Genomic DNA, 23807 nt, shown 5'->3' on the forward strand with positions numbered 1-23807 from the left:
ATGGATCAATGTCTCATTTCTGCTCCTTGGCTTTTTGGAGGCAGTTCACCCTACTTCATTTTCCCCACTTTTTTCACAAATTGCTTCATATAGGTTTACCACTGCCATTTCATGTTCATGTCACAGCTCTTATCTGCTGATCAACGAAAGATCTGTCAGTTCAAAGGCTTGTGATGTGCACTTTGCTCAAATTTCTTTTATATGTTCAAACAACAAATTCAAACATCAGATGCCAAAAATTATATTGAGTGTGCGTCATTGTGCTTGCAGTGATGGGAGTAACGTCAAAAATAAATAGCATTACTAACAGCGTTACTTTTTTGTGTGCAATTAATTAATTACTTTTTCAAACATAACACCGTCACCGTTATTGGCTAAAAATGCAGCACATTGCTTTAATTTTTGGCTCAAACTGTTTTCATCTACTGTTTATCTGCAGTAGGGTGCAATAATCATGCTGTCTAATCAGCATTTTGGCAATAAACCATCTTGGATAAGGGCGTCAACTGGAAATTGTTTGTGACACTGAAAGTATGAATGCAGAAACTGAGGAAGAGGAGGGCAAAGCCAGCAAAAAGATTGAACAAATAATGTTTGAACCTCACCAGGACTGAGCGGACTCACCATTGTCAACCGGCGGTTCTGATTGCATCTCCATGTCAATTCTAAAGGAGAACTGGCAATGCTGCTAGCGGCTTCTTCATTAAGCCGCTAACCTCTTAGCTCTGTGGGTTCAGCGGCTGGAAGTTTACTGTCACAGAGCGCGATTGTGGACCCAGTGCAGCGAAGCAACGGAAGACAGGGATGAAGTAAAAAAAGGGATTTCATCAAACAAAAGGCAACACATTGATTGTCCAGAAACAAAATAAAAAATGTCAAAAAACATAAGTCAAGGGTACAACTAAATCAGGAACAAGACAAGGTAACTAACAGGACGTGACAATAACAATGCACCCACACTGACTAAACAAACCCCACAAACTAAGGCCCCGTCCACACAAAAGCCCGTTTCAATGTATCCTCACAAGTTTCTTACCGTTTAGGCCGTCCGTCCACACGATGGCGCGGTTTCGGAGCTTGAAACCGATCACTTTTGAAACCGGGCTCCAGAGTGGAAAGATTTCAAAATGCGCCCCGTACGCGTCCGTTCGGACGCCATATGCAGGATACTCCTCCAGTGATAACGTAATGGTCGCAGCTCGATGACAACGCATTGTCGCAGATTGATGACGTATGCGCCAATTCTCGCGTCGTTTTGCGCAGCCTCCTTAGCAGCAAAATATTTTGCTTCTTTATTCCCACGTTCAACAAGCGGTGTTGTACTTGAATCACCCGCCATTGTCACTTCTCCTGTGTTCGTCTTTTTCATGTTTTGATCCCTGCAAAGTCATGTTTGTACTGTAGATTGCAATAAAGTTAGAAAAAAGTGACTTCCTCGCTGATTCTTCTTCTACGCTTTCTGTTTACTCCCTGTGGCTGCGCTACAGCGCCACTCTAGACTTGGCATATACATTACATCCGTTAAACGTCCTCAGCGTCTTTTTTTGGACACACGCAAGTCTTGAAATTATTCTGTGTGTACGAGATTTGTTTGAGGAAGGAAGCCGGCTTTTCTTCTGTCTGGACGGGGCCTCTGCTAATTACTTAACAAGACACACCTGGACAAGACACACGTGGCTGAGGGCACTGATTGGTTGACCACACGGGGAAGGGAAGACACACACAGGTGGAGGTGGTTACACATGACGAAACAAGGGGAGTGACAAGGAACACAAAACAAAACACTGATCATACGGACAAAAGACAATAACACCCCAAATCAAACAAAAACCCAACCTCACAGAACCGAAACATATCAGCATCAGCCATTAGGTCCATAGTCCTAGTACAGGGACAATGATGTACGCAAAGAGGTTTCCAACGATAGCCGAATACGAGGAGCTGTACGGATGCTCGGTAGCACCACAACAGAGGGAGGTGGCCATTGATTCTTGTTCAAGTTTGTCTTTTCCTTCCCAACTTCAACCAAAACACTTCTTCCTCCCAGTCAGAATCATTTAAAGTATTTGCTGCAAATTGCACCCCTCTGCTTTGCCATCCCATTTGTTTCTGTTTCATTAGAAAATGACAACCGACAAATAAGAACACAGTAGGTTTCGACATGCCTCCTTCCTGCGTTGATGTCAGCAGGTTCAACCATGTTGGCCATCAAAAGTTGTTTGTTTTTTAAACTGCTGAATACCATCAGTAAACAAGCTTAAAGTCACTACTGGGTCATTTTGTGGGGGTATTTTTTTCTTACCGCTGAAATAAATTTCAAGTCCAGAACTATAAAATAAGCTCCAATGTTTGTGTCATTCTCGGCGCTCTTTAACTCTTTGACTGCCAGACGTTTTCAGAAAAGGGATGCCGCCAGTGCCAGCCGATTTAAGCATTTTGACTGATCTTTCAAGGTCCACAGAAAATGTTCTGTTTGGACTATGGAAACACACGTACTACCAAATGAAAGATTGGACTTTCATCTTTCATCAGAAAAAAAAAGTTTGTTTCTACCTTATTCCGTTCTTTAGTAATCAACAATAGAAAATGGTTAGTTTGACCCAATTTCGCCTGTTTTGGACCAAAATATGGAGAAATCAAGCTTTTAGTGAAACGATATTATTTCATGCATTCTAGTGAATTTTACACTTCTTTTTGTCCATGAATGATGCCACAAACACCTAAATAGTGCTTTACTTCTATAAAACACTACCACCAAGAATGAAAAAGTGTTTTTTGATAGCAAAATACGTTTATTTACATTCAACAGTGTAACAATTTGACAACAATTTGGCAAACTATTTACAAATGTGTGCAACTGTGGTGCTATTTACAAATATGTGGATGTTTCAACGACAGTTTTTCTTTTTGTAACACTCTCCTGCGTGCAAAGAGACGCAACAGCATTTGCACAACAGATTGCCTCTTCGCGTGCGCCACTTTCTTGCAGGCCGTTTTTTTCCGGGGAATAGCAAGTATATACTGCAGTGTGTCATCAAGTCTAATATCAGGATCATGCTACGGTTTCGTTACGTCTCGCTTCCCCGTGTCCTTCAGTTGCTATACCGGGTGGTAGGAGATGTTCTGATCCATTTTATCCACTCCATTCATGGTGGCATCGTAGTCCAGAAACAGTGTCTTCTCCGTGATCAGACTGTACCCGCTCCTCCGATGAATATGCATTGGACTCGGGGTACTCTTCATTGTCCGATCGAATGTCCGCTTGTGCAGCTCCGCGTTTTCCGGCGTTAGCAGCGCTAGCCGGTGAGGCTTTATGACCAGAGAATAACGGCCGCGTCAATGCTTCCAACTCCGGCGTCAACCTCGGGAGTGACCATCATCATCATCATCAATGTGCATTGGTCGATGCTTTTCGACTACTCTCCATCGTCCGATCGAATGTCCGCTTGTGCAGAAGTACCCGGCCGGCTATTGTGCGCGTTTTCCGGCCTTAGCAGCGCTAGCCGCGCTAGCCGCGCTTAGCCGGTGAGGCTTACTACGTGATCGTAAACACGTCCAGGCTTCCAACTTTGGCGTCAAACTCGGAGTCGTCATCATCATCATCATCAATCTGCATTGGTCGATGCCAACTCTCCATCGCCCGATCGAATGTCCGCTTGTGCAGAAGTACCCGGCCGGCTATTGTGCGCGTTTTCCGGCCTTAGCAGCGCTAGCCGCGCTAGCCGCGCTTAGCCGGTGAGGCTTACTACGTGATAGTAACAGGCCAAAGCTTCCAACTTTGGCGTAGAGCTCGGAGTCATCATCATCGTTGACATCAATGCGCTTTTTAGTATTGATTGATGCTTTCCGTCTTTGAAAAAAATGCTCAAGCTGAGCTGCTTGTAACCGGTTGCTTGGTCAAGCCATTGTGGCTTGGATCAGCCATTGTCTCCTCAACACTCTAGCTCCGCCTCACGTCTTCTACTGACGCCCACGGTGGGCGGCCCATCCAACCTTGTGCAAAGAGAGTCATCGCTGCCCTCTAGGGGCCAAAACGAGTCTTTGACTAATCATATCTGCCTGATACTTTCAGCACAGCTGCCCAAGGCTTTCCTGCACCCGTTTTTGAAAAAAAAAAAAAAAAACATAGGGGACGTCTTTTAACGTCCTCGGCGCCCTTCCCTAGGTTTATGCTAAACGTTTTATAACGTTTATGGCAGTCAAAGAGTTAACATTCAACAAAAATGCATTAGAGGAAACTCGAGCTGTTTTTTTTCTTCTTCTTTTTTCTCGAGTTACCGTGAAATATTTAAAAATGGTCATCTCGATAATGGAATTCAGTTATGGACACTGATGATTTTATAAATCCAAAACATTTGCTAAATTGTATTTTGCTGAAAACTGTCTAGTAGCTGTCAATCAATGCAATCGTGCAAAGAAAAATAAATACTGGACATGCAAAGGCAATCCATTGGACGACTGCTGTAGTGATTCATGTGTGAGATGGCAACAAATTATTTAACCTTTATTGACCAACATGTCATTGACGGTGCAGTAGAGTGTAATCAGATGGGATAAGGCTCCAGCTTCCCATGACATTGAAGAGGATAAGCATTCCAGAAAATGAAGGGATGGATGATCAAACAACCATGTCAAAGGAGCATATGGTCGTAGAGAATATGTTATGTTCTTCAGTTTTTTTTACTCCAAGGATTGTGGTCAACAATCATCTTCCATGAAAGAATAGAACTGGAAAAACACTTTGAATATTGTTTTGTTTTGTTTTTATTATCCCCCCCCCTCCCCTTTTGGACACATTATTACAGGTTACATTAATCACATCACATCATTTGCAATATTTATATACGAAAGAAAGGCTGACGGGTAGAAGCCATGGCTTGTTAGAAACCTGTCCCTATGGATTCTTACTAAACGCATCCGTTATATACATTGATTATGGAAGTAATTGATTCATATCGTTATCCATCTATCCCAGACTTGTGTCTGCACACTCCTCGCTCAGTTCATCTTGAGTGAATATCCGTGTGTAAGTTGTGGCAAGCCCCAGTCATTTGGAATAGGTAAATCGGTCCCCAGACGCCGCCAACAGGCCCACCCCACCAGGCGAGCAGCCAAGGCGAGCGCAGGCTCTCTCGTTTACCAGTAGCGTCTTCGCTGACCTTGGATCAGCTTTCACACATGTTGCGGCTTCCAGAAGAGTAAGTCGGCTTGCATTCGGACCATTGCGTCCACAGCAATGTCCACAGCCGCAATACAACCTTATCACGGCAGCCTTGCATGTTGCATCAAATGTCCAAACAGAAATAGAGCCAGACAATGTTTACATTCTTACAGGAACAGCAATACATGTTATCAATGCAGGTGTATAAACAAGAGTTCACATTGGCAGTGTCAGCAAGTGATCATATGCTATATTTGCATTGCTCACATCAAAGCAACTCCAGTTTGGGGTTAATTAGTAATATGGTACAATAATTTCATTTGAGTAAAAGATAATCCACAATTTAATGATGTGCGTTACTGATTGTAGTTATTGTGTCTCAAACTCCGCCAATTCTTCCACTCTCTTAACGATCCGTATTTTCTTCTGAGCAGATGAGTTTTCTTTTGTTTGAATAAAGATCCGACAGTCTTTTGTCCATGTTTTCTTGATAAGTCCACTCTTTCTCAATTGTCGCGTCCTTTTGGTAATGGCAACATTTTGTTTAGTGAGATTTTTGTTGACGTAGTCATGTTTACCTTTAAGCTTGTAACTATCTCTCAAAAGAGCAATCTTTTTCTTCCTGTCAACAAACCTGATCAGAACTGCCGGTGGTCGAGTCCCCCCCATTTGGAAGCGAAAAGCACATCTGAATGTGCAATGGATCCACAATTAATCCCAAATCTCGGAGTCGAGTTATTATTATTATTTTTTACCTCATTTGAAGTCATGTCTTCGTTTGTCAACTGTGGCTGTCCCTCTAAGATCGTGCACGTACTCGCACGCGCACCATGGACGAGCCTGACACAGATGCTGCAATTACGCTTTGGGCCAGAGGTGGCAGTCGCGAGTTAAAAAGTGACAAACTGAACAAACATCCTTTAAGGGAAATTTATTATTTTCTCTGGTGAATTCACAATTACTTCTTTAACCAAACAAAAATATATTTTATCCAAAAATTAAAGTGAATTTTGAACATTAGCAGCACTCAAATATTTGATAGCTGCAGCCCTCTCTTTGATGAACCAAACTCCTTTGAATGTTTAATGAGTATTTCTGAGAACTGGTTAGCCCGTCAACAGGATGTTGTATTCTCAGGTAAACAAAAGCACTACATGGTAAACAAAAATTAAAATGAAACAGTTAAGGAGGAGCTCTGCAGGTCTTGAGCATGTTTGACTTGCTCTAGCCCCGCATGTGATTCACAGGGAATTGAGCCTCAGGTACAAATAAGTTAGTCATGCCCACACAGCCTTTGCATGACTCACCTCTCTTGTGGCCATTACCTCAAAATTGCCATTAACTATGGCAATACATTCAATAAATTCTTCATACAAGCTTCTTTAGATTGCAATTTGAAACTTTGAATTTCAATGAACAAATTCAGTTTTTCTTTTATCATTAGACAAAGAATGCCTGGTAGATTGTGGATGATGGGAATATGCTCTACGAGAATGCACTTTATAGTTGGCTTGTTTTCTATACTGTGTATCAAGTAGTGAAGGGCATATTGATTCCATGGAATCATCCATCAAAAATGCACTGCTACTCTATGACCATTTGACCAAAGTTTGGTTATTCTTTGTGCCACTCTTTGGGGGTGCCCAGACAGTGCGCTGTGGCTACCAAATGCACCTTAAATAATACATGAAAAAAGTGCACGTCTCATTTCCACAATTGTTAGGATGACTTACTATATACAGGCCGTATGAAAAAATGTGAGTTGCTGTTCCTGGACATCAGTCTTACACAATAAAAGTACAATTAAAAAGTAAAAGTTATTTATTTTTTATTTTTTTTATTTTAATTTTATAATTATATTACTTAGTAAGAATGTCAGTGTTATTTATTTACTTTTCTGTCAACACATTTGTTTTAATGAAGAATCCTGGTTACCAAAGTTATAGCTCATTTGAAAAAGTATAGTGTGATTTTGTTGACACAACCCCCCCCCAACATTTTTCAAATTTATTTATTTCATATTTATGTTAATTTTTGCATTTATTCATGACACTTCTGGCCATGTCATTGTATTGAATGTAATGGTGATTTGTCTAGTGTGCCATTTGGAGCTTTACACTTTTACTTCCTTTATTAAAAAAACAAAACAAAACATTAAGTCATTTAATTTGTTGTCACTAATATGTTATAAACAAAACACCAAAAAATCCCAAGTAATCAGTATCAAATCAAAATTGGCTGAGATTATCCAACAGTAATTTCAAGAACTCTTGTGTTTTATTTATTCAACGCCCTCTCTAATGGTCCAAACATTTGCACTTATAGTATAGTTCTGGACTTAAAAATTATTTCAGCAGGAAAAAAAAAATCCCCCCAAAACAGACACAGTATTACTGTACAACCCCATTTCCCGTGAACTTGGAACATTGCATGAAACGAAAATTAAAAAAGAATGCATATATATGCTAGTCATTTTCAACCTATATTCAAATAAGTACACTACAAAGACAAGATGCTAGTTCCAACTGATGAACGTTTTTGTGTGTGTGCGTATGTGTTAAAATAAAATTCATTCTCCACTGAAGATGACATTATATGCCCGTGGGGGATGTTGTCCTTGCACCTGTGCTGTGACTCTTTGCGTGCCTCCATGGTGTCATTAGATGTCTTTAAGGATTTACATAACCTTGGTGCCTTTAGCCTTACCATTGTTGACATAGCTAACACTTCTAGATTTGAAATGATCAGATCATTGGTACCATATGTTTTGCCACCCGGTGGAAAGATAAGCAATGGCTGTGTGTGACCAAAAAATTAGTGAACAATTATCTACCATTCCTCAACTTTCCCAGTCGTTTGTTACCCCGGTCACAGCTTTTAAAAAAAAATTGTTTTGTTTTTTTATGTGTTGCAGTCATTAAATTCAAAATGAGAATTTGCACGCACGCACACGCACACACACACACAAACGGCTCAGTGTCTGCTGCCCCCTAGTGCGTGCATGTTTGAGATATCAGCATCTCTGCATGTTGCTCCCAAAGTGGTCAAAGCCTATTATCCGGCTTTGGGCAGAAAATTGGTTGCAACTGTGGGAACAACTAGCAATTTATTTCATTGCCATGTGCTATTTAGATAGCTTCCCTCTAAATGAGACAAATATTGAGTGCAGCTGTCTGGGAAGTAGTGTTTGCCGCAGGTCTGAGGTCACCCGTGATGATAACTATCCTCGTTAGGGAACCATTACACCATTGGAGCCTATACGTCCACTGATGGACCCTAATGTTGCACTGTGGAAAAGCATTTAGTTTTGATTAGGCAGTGGTTGGCGTGGTGCATTTCATTAAGTCCAAGATGAGATTTTGTATGGTGTATGGTGTATGCTATACTGTTTAAGATGGACTAATACAGCCACCGTGGCCTGTTTTCCTCCAGGCAAGGTGAGGAACAAAATACAACAAATGATTTTGGTTTAGTTATTCCATGACATTTCTTCTCCTTTACATTGAAATCTCATGTGTAACAGGTAAAGCATGTTTGAAAATGCATGATGAACATAATATGCCTTTATCCAACTCTATATGGAATTTACACTTTTCCCCATAGGATTTTACAAATGTACTGGTGTTACAATGGAGACGCATTCAGTTTCAGTATCACTACATACTGTCGACCCTAAAACATACAGTAACCTGTATAGTACCATGTAGGCTGACGTGATGAACTGTTCATGTAAAAAGTTCAATGGCCATAATAAATGTCATTGTTAGCCTTTCTTTTCTTTGTAGAAAATTGATGGATTTTTATAATGTTATTTTTGTTTTTTTACATTTCTCTTTTCTTAAAGGCGAAGTACATATGTTGCAGCCCCACTAGTCTAAAAACAGTATTCTAATTAATGTTGTGCTTGTGGAAAATGAAATAAGCAGCAAAATCCCACCCGTTTTTAGCCATCTCAATTATGCCACTTGCCGTCGACTGAAAATGACATCACAGCTGCTCATGTTTCAGGTAACGACCATTCATGGCTCAGCTTGCGAATGTCACATGACCAAACTTAAAAAAACAGATGAGCTGGTGATTGGTCTTTAAGCCTTAAGCAACTGCGATGTCATTTTCAGTCGACAGCAAGTGGCAAAATGGCCGCCCCTGAGATGGAGAAGAACAGGTGTTTTTTTTGCTTTTTAGTTCACGTCCCACAAACACAATATTAATCAGAATGCCATGTTTTCACTAGTCGTGGTGCAAATAACATATTATAAACCCTTCTGCTAGTTTTTAATTTATTTAAATTTTATTTAAGACATTATCTCATGATATTTATTCCAGAAATATATTGAAATTGATAGTCTGTATCCTTTAAAGCAGGAGTTTCTCGTAACAGTCCGGTTTACTATCTCCTCTTTGGTTTAGCCAGTTTAGAGTGCGGTAAATGAATGTCAGTTGACATTCCATAAATCAATGTTATTGGTTTAGTTTGTTGGAGGAAATGGTAGCAATATGAGGGATGCACCAGCATGCTTGATTTTATCGTCAGCTATTGAGTGCAGCCTTCATGTAGAAAACACTTCAGCATGCTGAAATATAGCCATCTTCTACGTGATTCAAACACTCACGCAGGCATTTTCAAACCAATGCATTCAGAGGCAGCGTTATAATGAAATAAACTTGGGTTCGACAACCCACTATACAAGAAAGTACTACTGCAGCAAAAATAGATCGTCTTTCTTTGGGATGACATTTTTAAATGAAGACGACGTGGTGAAAGATGACACTAACCTGCTTGTAATGCCATCCTGGGACAAAATCCATGTCTCATGAGATAAAACTGCCAGATTAACTTCAGCTTTGCTTTCTTTACACATATGAGTTTAAAAAAGGTCATGTTTATCAAGCCTGATCTTCTTTGAAACATCCACGAGTGTGCATGAGTAAGGACCGGCAAAGCCTCAAATGCCAGTGCACCCGCATTCATCACAACCATTCTCATTTCTCACCTTGCCCTTATTTGACAATGTTTCAGGTGAAGTTTACACATTCATCTCCTGCCTTCACTATCTTTCTTTTTATTCTGGAAAGGTGGAATTGAAAAGGTCCTTTGGGGATATGAGTCTACAGGTGCTTATCCACCTTCTTTCCTCAACTGTGCAAACCCCAATTTTCTGCCCTCTGGCTTTTTTCTACCTCCCCATGCGCATTTCACAGAAACACTTTTTTTGAGTGAAACCTGTTTAGAATATTCAAAATATACAATAGTGGAACATCCGTGCATGACATAAATAAATATAATTTTTCAATTTGTACTTTGGAAAGAGCACAGCATTCTAATATATTACTAACAGTGGGATACCATTAGAGGGTGTTCTTTGAATAATAATGGCAACAAAAAACATTTGAAAGTTTTGGAATTTTATTCACTACACTTCCTTTAACATCCATTCTGTTTTAATAGCACTAGTCGACTGAGAACCATATTCTCCTATTTGTGTATAAGCCCAACTTGCACAACTTTTACCTTCTCCAGTCCAGATTTCTGACACACCCACTAAGCGTAACCTGTAAATTTGTGTGGAACCAAATAAGTGGCACATTTAAGTCTAAGGCTGACTGTAAAGTCATGGAGCATGGAGTACTTGTGAATGCCAGAGATAACCATTTGCTAAATGTAGCACACTTAAAATATAAAAACACCTGCTATAGCGGATGCGTCGTCGCTAGTGAGACATGTGTGTCGTTCCGTCTAACATGCTTTACTTTGAAGGAGAACATGTTTTTTTGTTTTGTTTTTTTGTATGAGCTAAATCCATTAAAAATAATTTAATCAGAATACTGAAGGCATATTTAGAGTTCCATCAATAAAGACTTTCCATTCTATAGATCAGCAGTGCCCTGCAACGCTTCAATAGCTAACGCTTCAATAGCTAACGTTTCAGTAGCTAACGCTTCAGTAGCTAACGCAACATTGTGCCATTACGATGACTATAGTTATTGTAATAGTGATTATTGGAAATTGCAGTCGGACAGAACTTGGTTTAATACGAGACAGACAGAGACAAAAGAGAGGACAAAGAGATCAACATGTAAATGTGGGACACTGTAAGAGAAACAAACTATATTATTTGACTACTGCGGCATTATATTGGAGTAGTGCTACACCCTGTGAGTAAGTATAAAATAGGAAAAGGACCAGACAGGACACGAACAGAATATTATTATTATTATTCTTACCCATTATTAAGCTAATTAAAGTGTTGAAAATAGGTTGAGAAGAAATCATTTTTGCCATAATTTACCATTGTAATCGATATTTGTGTATTAATAAATTAATGATTGAACATAATTTTGAGGTGTTTTTGTGTTATAATAGAAGAATTCAAGTAAGATGGCTGTTGTTTGATTTCCTGAAAGGGAGTGATTTCGGAGATGCGAGGATTTCACCCGACAGCAACAATACATACAATAGCTTGTCGTTGCTAAATATTTACAAACTCTGTATGGTTTTCATAGCAAACCTGAACGATAAACCCAAATTGGTGAATATACATCACTTTATCATTCTTGTGAATTCTAAAAGATAGGGTTAGAGTTAGGGTTAAAAATGGTCGCCCACATAAGTGAGTGCATGAAGATAGATCTGATGTTTATTTTTTTTATTATTTTTTTTATGAATACTTATACTTAATATATTTGTGTTCTTTGTAAACAACAGCTGATAAAAAGGATATGCATTTTTAAAATACAACAGAGAATTTGGATATCTTTGCCCAATTCTCTGTAAATTCTTACATAAAACTTAAAGGACTAGATTTATCTGGTTTAACTTAATTCATACTAATGAAATTGCTTTCTGAGATTAGATTTAATTTGAGATTTACTAGTTCCAGACTGCGTCTCAGACTGACGTAGCTAATGAAGTTGTACACAGCTAAGGGTACCCTGAAAACCTGGAATGGAATATTTCTAATATCAATTTTAATGGTGTCTGTATGTGTGTGTGTGTGGGCATATGTGAGTGATTGTAATATTCATTTTGTGGGCCTATGCAACCATCTGTACCATCAAATTCATGGCCTTCTCCGTCAATATATGAAAAATATGATTGTGTGTGTCTCATATGAGAAAACATATTTTATAGTAATTGATAAGTAGTATCAAGCAAACATAAAAATAAACCTTTCCAGAAGTTGTTGGAGGGTCTTGGTAACATTTTCATTTGAATTTTATTTGATTAAAATCACAGTCCATGTGTTTCATTTGTTTTTTCATTTCTGCTGCTGAATGATGATATTTATCGTAAATTTTGTAGCATTTTGAAATTATTGCTTCCAAAAGCATCTTCTCACTTTTTTTCCCCTTTCTCCACACACACACACACACACACACACACACACACACACACACACACACACACACACACACACACACACACACACACACACACACACACACTTGTCTTTGTATCATCGTGGGGACATCTGATTGACATAATACATTTCCTAGCTCCTTCCCCTAACCCCAACCATCAAAAATGATTGCCTACCCCCATTCTTTACCCTAACCTCAACTATAACCCAATCCAAACCGAAACTCTAAAACCATGTCTTGACTCTCAAAAAGAGGTCTTGAGTTGTGAGGACCGGCCAAAATGTCCTCACTTCACAAAAATGTCCTCAATCTGTTGGTTAAAGACATATTTTGGTCCTCACAATGTAGTATGTACAAGTACACACATACACACACACATATGTATATTAGAAATATTGCATTCCAGGCTCCCTCACCTGTGTACCACTTAATTACTCTGTAGTAAATCTCAAGTTAAATAACAACTCAGGAAGCAATTTGATTAGTGTGGATTAAGTTATACCAGATTGGTCTCGTCGTGATTTTATTTAAAATTCAAACAGGGAACTGGCGTCTAGTGTTTAGTTCCCCTCCAAAAAAAATCTCAAGTCGTCTAACGCCTAGTTGCATATTTTCAGCACAATTGGTGATTTACAAGTGTAAATCGACCATGATTGAGAGATTAGATACAATTTGAGGAATTATAGACATTGTAACCACATTGTCCTTTCTGCCATTATTAATTGTAGCATATAACCATATTAAATAATTTGACCATGCCTTTATTACAGCCACCTTTCAGTTGCTGCTTGTTTGTGAGTCTTGCTGCTGTTCATTTTGTGTTCAATGGCGTGTGCTAATGGCACGGGCCACCAACTAGTGGCCTTAGCAGACAAATCACTTATAATTAGCGTATCACATCTCAAATCAAATTGCATCGTATCCAGTTCAGGGTTGCAAGGAGTTGAAGCCAATCCCATTTTACTTCAGGCAAAAGGTTTATTATCAGTCATAGATGCCCACACCGTAATACTTCTTCACATTGTGGTACTTGGTGGTGAGAAATGTAAATGATCGTGGCAGCAATTGTTTTTGAATGCCCGTCTAGTTGATACGACACGTTTTGCACATCCGGAAGCCTGACCCTAAAAGATCCTATGTGTGCTGTGTTGTGTCTCACTGGACATTTTGGTTGGTTATTCAAATTTTAAGATAGCCACTGATGCGCGTAACCAGCTAAGATTTGCGTATGCTTGTTAATGTAAAACCATGCTTTGCTGGTGTGTGTGTGTGTGTGTGTATAGTGTGCTCCGGCTTTATCCTACTGGCTGTTTTTTTTTGCTGGTTCCAGTTGACAGCGCGTGTCAACAGTCGATTTTCAAGCACCACTGAACCCATAAATTTAAAGTTTTCCTTCTACAAGTCATTTGGATTTTGCTGGTGAGCACTCAACTCACGTGTACTCACACTGTCGTGCACAGCGTTTCTTCTGGTTCCATTGTAATCTTCATCTGCCATTTCTGTTTTTATGTTTTTGTAAATCGACACAGTTGCTTGCTACCTGCTGAGACTTGTCCCAGGCACCCCGTGGTATTTGCACAAAGTGTCTTCTACATAATTGATCCGTACCAAACAGGACCTTCCTTGACCTACAATAGTTTTACCAAAATTCTTATTGACGCAATAATACCACCAGCAGATGGAGGGGAAAATAATCTTAAATTGTCACTTTGTTCTTGAGACAAAAGCTCTTTGCGTAACCCTGTCTTATTCTCTAAAGCCAATTGAATGTGGAGGACAGATAGTTCTGGTCTCTGCGGTTGGGATTAAACAAGGAGTGTCACAATGGCACAATGAGTTTGATCATTGAGACAAAAGAAGCTCTTTCAATGATGGCTTTCTGTGGAGAAATCGTCTCAATGGAAACCTTTCCAATAAGTCTCTCCTGTGACTGTTTATTCTTTTGGACACTTAAATCTACTCTTTAGCTTGGATTCAAGATAGGCCTGTTGAGTTTTTCCAAGGTTAATATGAATCGGAATCACCTCAAAGAGCTCCTTCCTGGTCTTTACACTTTCTAATGATTGACTACAGAAGACTACAAACAACATTTTGACAATGCATTTGGTCTGCCAAAAACTTTAATGTACAAATACATCCAAGTCTGTTAAAAGCAGATTATTCAGCAGTTGTTTTATACTAGTAGTTGGTCCAATGTTTGATTTGTTTCAAGAATTTATTTAATAATCACAGTAAATAGGTTAATACTCATAATACATTTTCTCAAGTAAGAAAAAAGATTGTGGTCCACCTTCATAGATGGGCTGATTTTGGAAATGTCGTCCATGCGTTGAATCTTGGTTAGATTACTGCAATGCATTGTATACTGTCATCAGCTAAACAAAAATATACGTTTACTACAATACATTCAAAAAGCTGCCACTTGACGACCTCCACAAACCGATATGAGCACATCGCAACGTTTCTTGCTGTCCTTTGCAAGCATCCCGTGAGTGGGAGCATTGATTTTGAGATTATTCAGTTTGTTTATAAAGCCCTAAACAGTCAGGCATTTGCCTATATTTTGGAGCTGCTTATTGCTACTGTATTTAACCGAACACTGCCTGAGATAAACGGGTTCGGGTTAACTTAACCTAACCCTAACCCAAATGGGACCCTAAATCCCATTTGGTCTCCAAAGGTGATAAAGTCTTTGCAATTTAAGTTTCGGGTCTTTTGAACTCTCTACCTTGTCATCTCAAATTGGATACTCTTCTTTATTTCTTTTTTATGAAGTCTTTTTATGAAGCACATATGTATTATATTGTATTTTCAAGAAAATTCCAATGTTTATGATTTGCATTCTTACTTGGAAATAATTTGAGAAAAGGAAACATTAATTGACAATTGCTTGTCTATTATAGCAGACAGGATGTCCATTCTCTCACTTAATACTGATGTAATAAAAGACCATTCATGAATTTCCCATCCATCCATCCATCCATCCGTCCATCCATCCATCCATCCATCCATCCATCCATCCATCCATCCATCCATCCATCCATCCATCCATCCATCTATCCATCCATCCATCCATCCATCCATCCATCCGTCCGTCCGTCCGTCCGTCCATCCATCCATCCATCCATCCATCCATCCATCCATCCATCCATCCATCCATCCATCCATCCATCCATCCATCCATCCGTCCATCCATCCGTCCATCCATCTACTCATTTTCTACCGTGACAGGCAGGGCATGCCCTGGACTGATTAACTGTCAATCACAGGACAAATAAAAAACAAAAACATTCCCACTCATATGGAGACCCTTTAGAGTCTTCAATAAACCTCATTTGTATTTTTTTGTAATGAAAAAGAGAAAACACACATACGCATAGGAAGAGCATGCACATACAAAGAAAGACCTGAGCCGAACACATGACTTGACTAAGGTGCTAACTACGTTCTCCACCATGCTGTGACTATTAATTAATCTCAAAATATGCTTTAACCACCAAACCATGCTTTTCTTGTTGACGAGTCAGGTTTGATATAAACCCATAGAGTCGACTTGAACTTTCAAGCCAGTCCTTCGCCTGGCCTCCCTTTCAGTCAAACCACAGCTATTTCACAGATAATTATCGGACTGAGGCCAGATGCGTGGCATGCATCCATGGCCTCTTTGTTGCTAATTGAATTAGACCCCATGCTGCAGTGACAGCGAAATTAACACTTTCCCCTAGGAGGCTGTGTGGTTAGCTTACTAGGAGGGAGGATGTCGGCTCTTGCCACATGGGGGTCTGTCTCTGCATGGGCACCATTCAGGCGAGGTTCTGTTTAATGAAACATGTCATTAAAGGTCAGGTGCGGTAAACAAAACCGCTAGGATTTCTATGTGTGGCAAACGTGCTTTTTTCTTCCTCTTTTTTTTGCCATCTGTTTCCAAAATTATTGGCAATCTAGATTCACTGCCAACAGCTTTGGGTTTTAAGACACCTCCATTAAAATGTCAGTGAACTCATTTATTTTGTATAGCCTGAACTAATGGTCACAACAAATTTGTACATAGTAAGGTGGCACAATATGATACAAATCTACACATGAAAACTGTCATATGCCAGTCGCATCCCCAAGACTGTTTGAATGACAAACTAGGGGCTGATTGTATCGTGCCCTGGAGAGTGGGGTGAACATGAACAGGAAATCATGCATACATACATTAAAGTTATTGCTCAAGACTGTCGGTACTGTGGCACAATTTATGTACATGAAACATATACATTTAGCAATGAATTGACGACTCAATTACTCAACAAATACGGAAAGCCAGCACTGACTGCCGCTGCCCCAATGCAGTTCCCACTGATGTTGTCTCTGTTGTATTTTAATGTCACCCACGACCAAAGGAAGTGATTTTATTTTCTTAAATGTTTACATAACATAGCATCATTAGCAGTGGTTTCTCACTCCACTGAATTTTGTGTTTAACCATAGCATAATATTTGAAATGCTGTTGGTTTGCAGCATTCTGCCTTCCTACAGAGAGTTGAACGAAACAACACCCAAAAACAAATACAGCATAGTTATAGTACAATAAAACCTCTTTGCTCTTCCCAGTCGGCTTTTTTACTGTTCCGTCTCTGCAATATTCACAAAGCAGTCTGTGTCTACATGTGCTGGAGAAAGTAGGGCATTCGAGCTGATAGTTAACAGAGGTTTTAGCGACTCTGTAGTGCTCATAGGTTTATTTCCAGACATGTTTTTTTTTTTTTTTTTTTTGCCTGACAAACCTTCTGGCTTTAGCTGGTCTGCAAGCAGAGGGCATCATCTGTCACTTTTGCACCATTGTGGAGCAGTTATATAAGTCGGTGAGGTCGCACAACGGCCCTCTATTCTCTAATCGCTGTGCTGTTATGAAACGTGACACAAGTTATGTGCGTGTCATCTTTATTATTTATACGCTTCCTGTTGTATATGAAATATTGTTTTTCCTGCTTCATTGCAAAACAGAGCTTTCACTCCCTTAAAGTAAGCCTGAACAGTATGAGAATCATGTGAAATTAGTGTAAGACAGTATTGGAATCTACAAGAACAAAATATTTTCCATTATTTATCATTTTCGTGTTTTAGGTCTGTATCTATAATTTAAGACGTTACAAAGTACATTTGCACTGTTGCCTTTCCAAGATGTTCAAAATGTGAATTTCCTCTCTTCATGACATTACATCATGTTTGCTAAAAACTGCAGTAGACCAATACCATGACTTTACTATACTCAAGTTATAGCTACTCATGTTCGTGCTTATGTTTTTTAAAGGGACAATATGTAATATTCTAGTGGTGAACTAATAATTTATTCATAAAAAAATACTATTAATTTCAGTCATATTTAAAAAATCTATTCTCTCACATCAACACATTTTTTTTAATCATAATCGCTAATTATATTACATATATCACAGCGCTAGCATGTTTTGCCGCCATCTTTCTGAAAAATGTTGCGAACATACAGTTACATTCTAGTGGTGCTTGCAGCTAGTGTCGTACCCAATGGGTCACCCGCCGCTTACGTTCTACAGCTGGGGCCTGCAGGTGGTTGTCGCTGAGTTCCATGATTGTCTCCCTCTGCGTTGCTCTCACTAGCTTTTGCTAGCTTCTTCCGCTAGCCACTCTTATTAGCCACTCTTGCTCACCGCTCCAGCTCGCCCGGCTGCAGGCTCGCTCGCTCAATCCAAATTATTATTGGTAGTAATTGTTGGTAGCCTTGTGATGTGTGGTGAGGCACCGTAGTGCGTGTGCCTCAAAATAGTCGCATTCTATTAGTTCGCCACAAAATTATACACATTGTGCCTTTAAAATGGTTTAGATTTTTTTTTTAAATAGCGTTAAAAGAATGAAGCTATACTATTGCAAGAAAAAAATCACAATGTTATGTGAATTTATTTTAATGAGTAAAATTGTATCCCTGAGTTAACATAAGGATTGCTGAAGAGCTTGTTAAGTTTGACATTTTTACAAACAATGCACTGATGCATACTTTTATTCCTGGTAATGATGCTAAATAAATAGACCTGTCTGGAAGGAAAATCAAAGATAAAATCACATACAGAAGAGGCATGATATGATAATGATGACATGACATCCATCATCTCAAAGTACTTAGTGTCTGTTATCGTCTATATATGCCCCCAAGGAGCATATTTGTTTGATATCTTGTGATTACATGATAAGTGTTATGATGTATTAATCGGTGTCATATACTTCTTTCCTTTGGCATTTCAGGGCTGCAGCTGCAGTTCCCAGCATGCACATTCAATTTCTTGCAACAAATTGCTATTTGTAAGCAACACGTTGGAAATGTATTGGCCCTTTGACATGTATAGCATGAGATCTTGTACCATCTCCCCCCAACCTTTATTTAAAGCTGACCTTTCTTGTCTCCGGGCTATTTAACACCCAAGACTTATAGCGCTATGGGGATTTTTTATTATCAGTGCTCTTCATTCGTCTGACTTAATTCAGGGCAGTCGTAGATCGTACTGAGGAACGCTGTGTATTTACACTCTGTAATGGCAAATGCGCACCTGTGACAAGCCAACATCAGCATTATTCTGGGGGTAACGACAGGTATAAAGTACTGCCTTGAAGAGCTCTAAGGAGCAGCCGCAAAATATAAAATGTTTACAGTGCATGGTAAATTGGGAGAGAAATGGAATAGAAAGGTGATATAATTCCGCAAAGTTGAACAATGTCCTGAGAGTTGAACACAAAATGATTTTGAAGAATCTCTCTTGTTAAAAAAAATGTCACAGATCATTAGGGTGTTTTGAACAAGGATATGTTTGTGCACACTGCACACACACACACACACACACACCCCCACACACACACACACACACACACACACACACACACACACACACACACTCTGGCTGTTCATTTACATCCCAGCGCTGTGCTTCATCATTAACTGGCACCATCTCTTTTCTGCACTCTACTAGGGAGGACACGGGAGTTCAGAGGGTGCTGCAGGTGGATCTGAAAATCGAAAGTTTCCCAGAGCTGCCGGGCAGCCGCTGGATGGCGTGGCAGGTGGAATACCCGGCCAGCCGCTCTGCCACGCAGGAGGCCGACACAGAGATCCGACTGGCACAAGAGGATGTGGCAGGCATCGTGCCCTTGGCCATGGTGAGGTCACGCACACGCACACAAAGTGGTAGTTGAGCTATACAACGGATGATTTATTTGGAATTTTACAAAAAATACTTTACAATAACGTGCACACATTTAACCTCACCTCCGTGGGCATCTAAATGCAGCCATTCCTAACTGACTTGCCACCTCAGAAAGGTACCAGTGATATAATTAAATTAATGACCTCCATAGAACCAGAAATAGAACTTTTTGTGACATATTAAAGCAATGTCTTCACACTGCCTGCCCCCTCCCTCTTCAGTTAACACTTTTGGGCAGTTTACTGAATTGGTTGGAAAGTATAAGCCATACAATTAAGGTTTTCAATTCAGTGCAAATTCAAATTGGGAGAGCAAAAATTCACAAGACTTAAATAAACACAGCACACACTTCTCAGCAACAGTATTGGAAATTAATTGTAACCTAACAGTAGTAATCACGAAAGTCACTAGACAAATAATTATACATTAAATAAGTAAACTAAAAAAGATCAACTCTGGTATTGAACTTGGTCAAATCAAATGCACTATTCAAATTAACATTCACATCTGAGGGAGTGACATAATCGTTTTCAGCGAAATCGCATCTCCGTGAAAAGCAAAAGGGAAGGAGAACGATTCACATTTTCAAGATGCAAGTAGGCCTAAAGCCACTATTTCGTAATTAAGATTTTAGAAATTATTTTTTAAATTTATTTTTGTGAAGCTAAGTCTAGAAAGACAGTTTTTTTCTTTTTTCTTTTCTTTTTATTTTTTTATTAAAAAAAAGTAGCATATTTGTTAAGTGGAATCTTGAAAAAAAATCATAATTTTGTAAAGTTAAAATAATTGTTAAGCCAAAAAGTTTGCTATCTATTTTATTTTTAATAAAAGCAAACTTGTTAAAAACACACTTCTAATTAAGTCATGTCAAATCAAGCAAAACCGGGGGTCACATTTTTATGTTAAACAGGGTTGTCGGTAACTGTTAAATGTAACTATTAAAGTAATTTATAATCTAATTTAAAGAAACTGTAATATAACCAAGTTACTTTTTCAAGGTAACTGTGGCAACCCTGTCGGATAGTATTTTTTTTTTGTGAGAAATCACTCGCTTTCCTTTCAGAAATGATATACTACCTTACAAGATAACACATATAGGGAAATTATTGACAATGAAATTTGTCAAAGGAAATTTTCAATGAAGTAAATTTCATGGTTACAATGCTGCAAAAAGCTACATGTTTGATAAAAAAAATACAATTCACAGGAATTTAAGAACAGTCTAATCGTCACTATTCTGACTTAAAGTGGGTACAGTACAGTCATTTCTGAGGAGCAAATCCAGACATTATTGATTTTCTCCCCCTGACAAATGCAAAGTGAGGACAGAGCAATAATTAGATCCTGTGCTGTGAGAGTGCGTTTAGGAGCGAGACAGGAAGAGATCCCAGCTCTGGGTCCCAGTAGGCCTCCGATGGGGTCCGGGGGTGGCTCCGGCCGGAGGGTAAGCCTGTAGCTCCGTCTCCCTCAGCAGGGCAAAGCGGGTTCTGTTGCGTAGATTAACGATTGAAGCTCACAGGGCAAGTCTTTGGTGCGTCACTGGAGCTTTGTAGAGCGATCAAGGGAAGTGTAGCTTGTGATTTCGATGCGGAGCATTCAGATGAGAAATGAGCAGCATCGACCACATGAAGAAAGACATCAGCACTGATTACTAAAACAAAGCCAGCTTCCATTTCTATTTCGGAGCTGCATACTACAAACCTGACTGCAGTGTTATTTTCTAAGTAGTGCCTATAGCGGTACAAGATAATAGACGCCTGTGGGTGGCTGTTCCTGGATGCAGAAGAATGCGACGTATCCAGCATCGATGCGTTCTCAAGATAATTGAGACGACGCTTTTAATGCTGTATTGTTCGACTTGCTTTGCTCACATCCTTTCATGTCACTGATGAATCAACTGCCAGCTTGCTCTGAGAATATATAGTATGCACCCACTCTTGCTGCTTAAAAAGAAGGGGGGGGGGGGGGGGGCAAACAGCCACAATTATTTGAAATAATTTCCAGCAATGGCTCCGATTTTCTGCTCAAGGAGAAAAGGCTACACCTTTTATAAAGTATATATTTAACTAGCTTTAGGGGACCATTGTGCAAGAACATAGACACACAGAAGTAATTCCACTATTGAATCTGTAAAATGAATTCCTTGAATGATAGCGTACTCCATGTCTCAAATATATAGTCATCAATCAATTCCAACACTGTCTGCTTTTTCACTCTTATTATTCTCCTCATTCTACATTGAGGAGGGATTTTATGGCTTACTATAAATCATGCAGGTTTTTTTTTTTTTTTATCATTGTGGCACAATCCGTCTTAGTTATCTGATATTACAAACAATTTGCTAAACCTGGCTAAATCAATTAGGGAAAGGATAATCTGGGAGCAGATCTCCAATATGAGGAATAGTGCTTCCTGTGTGTTATAACAGATGATGTACAGAAGGGTTTGATATTCCCTGTGCCGACTTTGATTTGGGTCCAGGTGCTTGTTATCACCTCCAATATTGGCACCGCTGCGGCTGTTTTCGATCCATATCCCTGGCTGGATTCTGTAAATTTTCCAATAAAATGTGGCACAGAACTATACTGCAGCTAATCCCAGCTCTTGTCATGTTGTAAATATTGGGAAAAAAAGTAGTAATATCTTTTTATTTTACAGTTTCTAATAGTAATAAAAAAAAAAGTCCATTAAACGTTTGACTTAACTGGTCATGGTCTGTACTCTGAAGTCAGAGAGAAGACACTCTGCGCTGCGCTAATGATGTGATTAGAGACAAACTCAAGTCTCATCAGGGCTGCGCGTTTCCACGTGGCATGTAACCTGACACAAAATGCCACCACCTCTGTGAATAACAATAACAGCAGGAGATCTCACAAACGCTCACCAAGGTCTTCTAATTTGCCATTGCCAAGAATACACAGTATATACTAGGGATGTTCGATAGCACTTTTTTCAGACCGATACCAGCACAAGTAGTTAAACTCGAGTATTCAACCGATACCACTAGTAAATAACATTTCCTCAAAAAACAATGAGAGAATATTTTAAAGAATACCTACTGTATATATCCCAATATAGCAATGTCATCAGTCAGGCCTTATTACGGTGTAGTTCTGTTGAGAATAATAGCAGTATGGCTAAAAAGGTTAGTACAGTTCAACCTCCTTGTAATTTTTATACATACATATTTGGAACATATTTAGTGAAATCAAATGTGTATCTAATTTATATCTTTTGACAAAATGCCACACAATGACTACTAGGCAACACAGTGGTGTCGGCATTTGACCTTTGCAACTGCAACCCTAACTAATCCAAAAAATGTCATGCATTACTTGCCTGTGAATCACTGAAGTCATATTTTGTTGCCTCGTCGCTGCATGTGAGAGCAGCTTCACATCTGTGTTGCATGGAGACAACCAACTTCTGGCACTTGAACCTGCTCTTTTGCAAACTGTTTTTATTGGCTCGCTGCCAGGTGGATTTGTAAAACAAACTTGTAAAACCAACCATCTGGCTTGTTGGCGATATGAAAATGCTCATTATGTTGGCACTATAAAGTCATCAACATCTGGACCGAGCACAAGTTGTAAAGATTCAAAGGACCCAATACTCTCTTTTCACATGAGCTGCTGTTGGCACACACTGAACAAAAGCCGTAGGGCATAAAGATAAATAGTATAGAATCTTCTACAGAACTGTGTAAACATGCTTTCTTCTGTCAATTTTAATTTCAATTTGCCGGTTTGTCTGTTGTCTGATCCCCGGAAACAGGTAATTTGGGGATAGGGAGTTGTGTATTGAATATGATTATTACAAATTGTTATATATATACTGTGAAGAAAAAATTATTTGATTTAATGTAACTTATATCCTACGAGATTTTGCAAGTCCTATATAGAGTATGGTGTGCAATCTCGGTCCTCGAGGGCTGGACTCCTGCAGGTTTTAGAGGTCTCTCACTTCCAACACAAGCTGATTCCAATCATTATCAGGCTTATGCAGAGCTTGCTGATGAGCTGATCATATATCAGCTGTGTTGGAGAAGGGCAACATGCAAAACCTGC

General features: G+C 39.3%; 1 protein-coding gene across 4 annotated transcripts in view; it reads left to right on the forward strand.

Annotated features, from left to right (window-relative positions):
- Positions 1 to 23807, forward strand: part of LOC147174011 (transmembrane protein 132C) — a 132402-nt gene that overhangs the window by 68993 nt on the left and 39602 nt on the right. For all 4 annotated transcript variants that reach the window (XM_086076499.1, XM_086076500.1, XM_086076501.1 and 1 more), the window contains exon 4: positions 19507 to 19693. In XM_086076499.1, coding sequence (XP_085932625.1) covers positions 19507 to 19693 — 187 coding nt within the window. The remainder of the gene's footprint in view (positions 1 to 19506; positions 19694 to 23807) is intronic.

The sequence above is a fragment of the Leptonotus elevatus genome, chromosome 5 (assembly GCF_054856555.1).
Source record: "Leptonotus elevatus isolate MCC_2025b chromosome 5, RoL_Lele_1.0, whole genome shotgun sequence".
Classification (NCBI taxonomy): domain Eukaryota; kingdom Metazoa; phylum Chordata; class Actinopteri; order Syngnathiformes; family Syngnathidae; genus Leptonotus; species Leptonotus elevatus.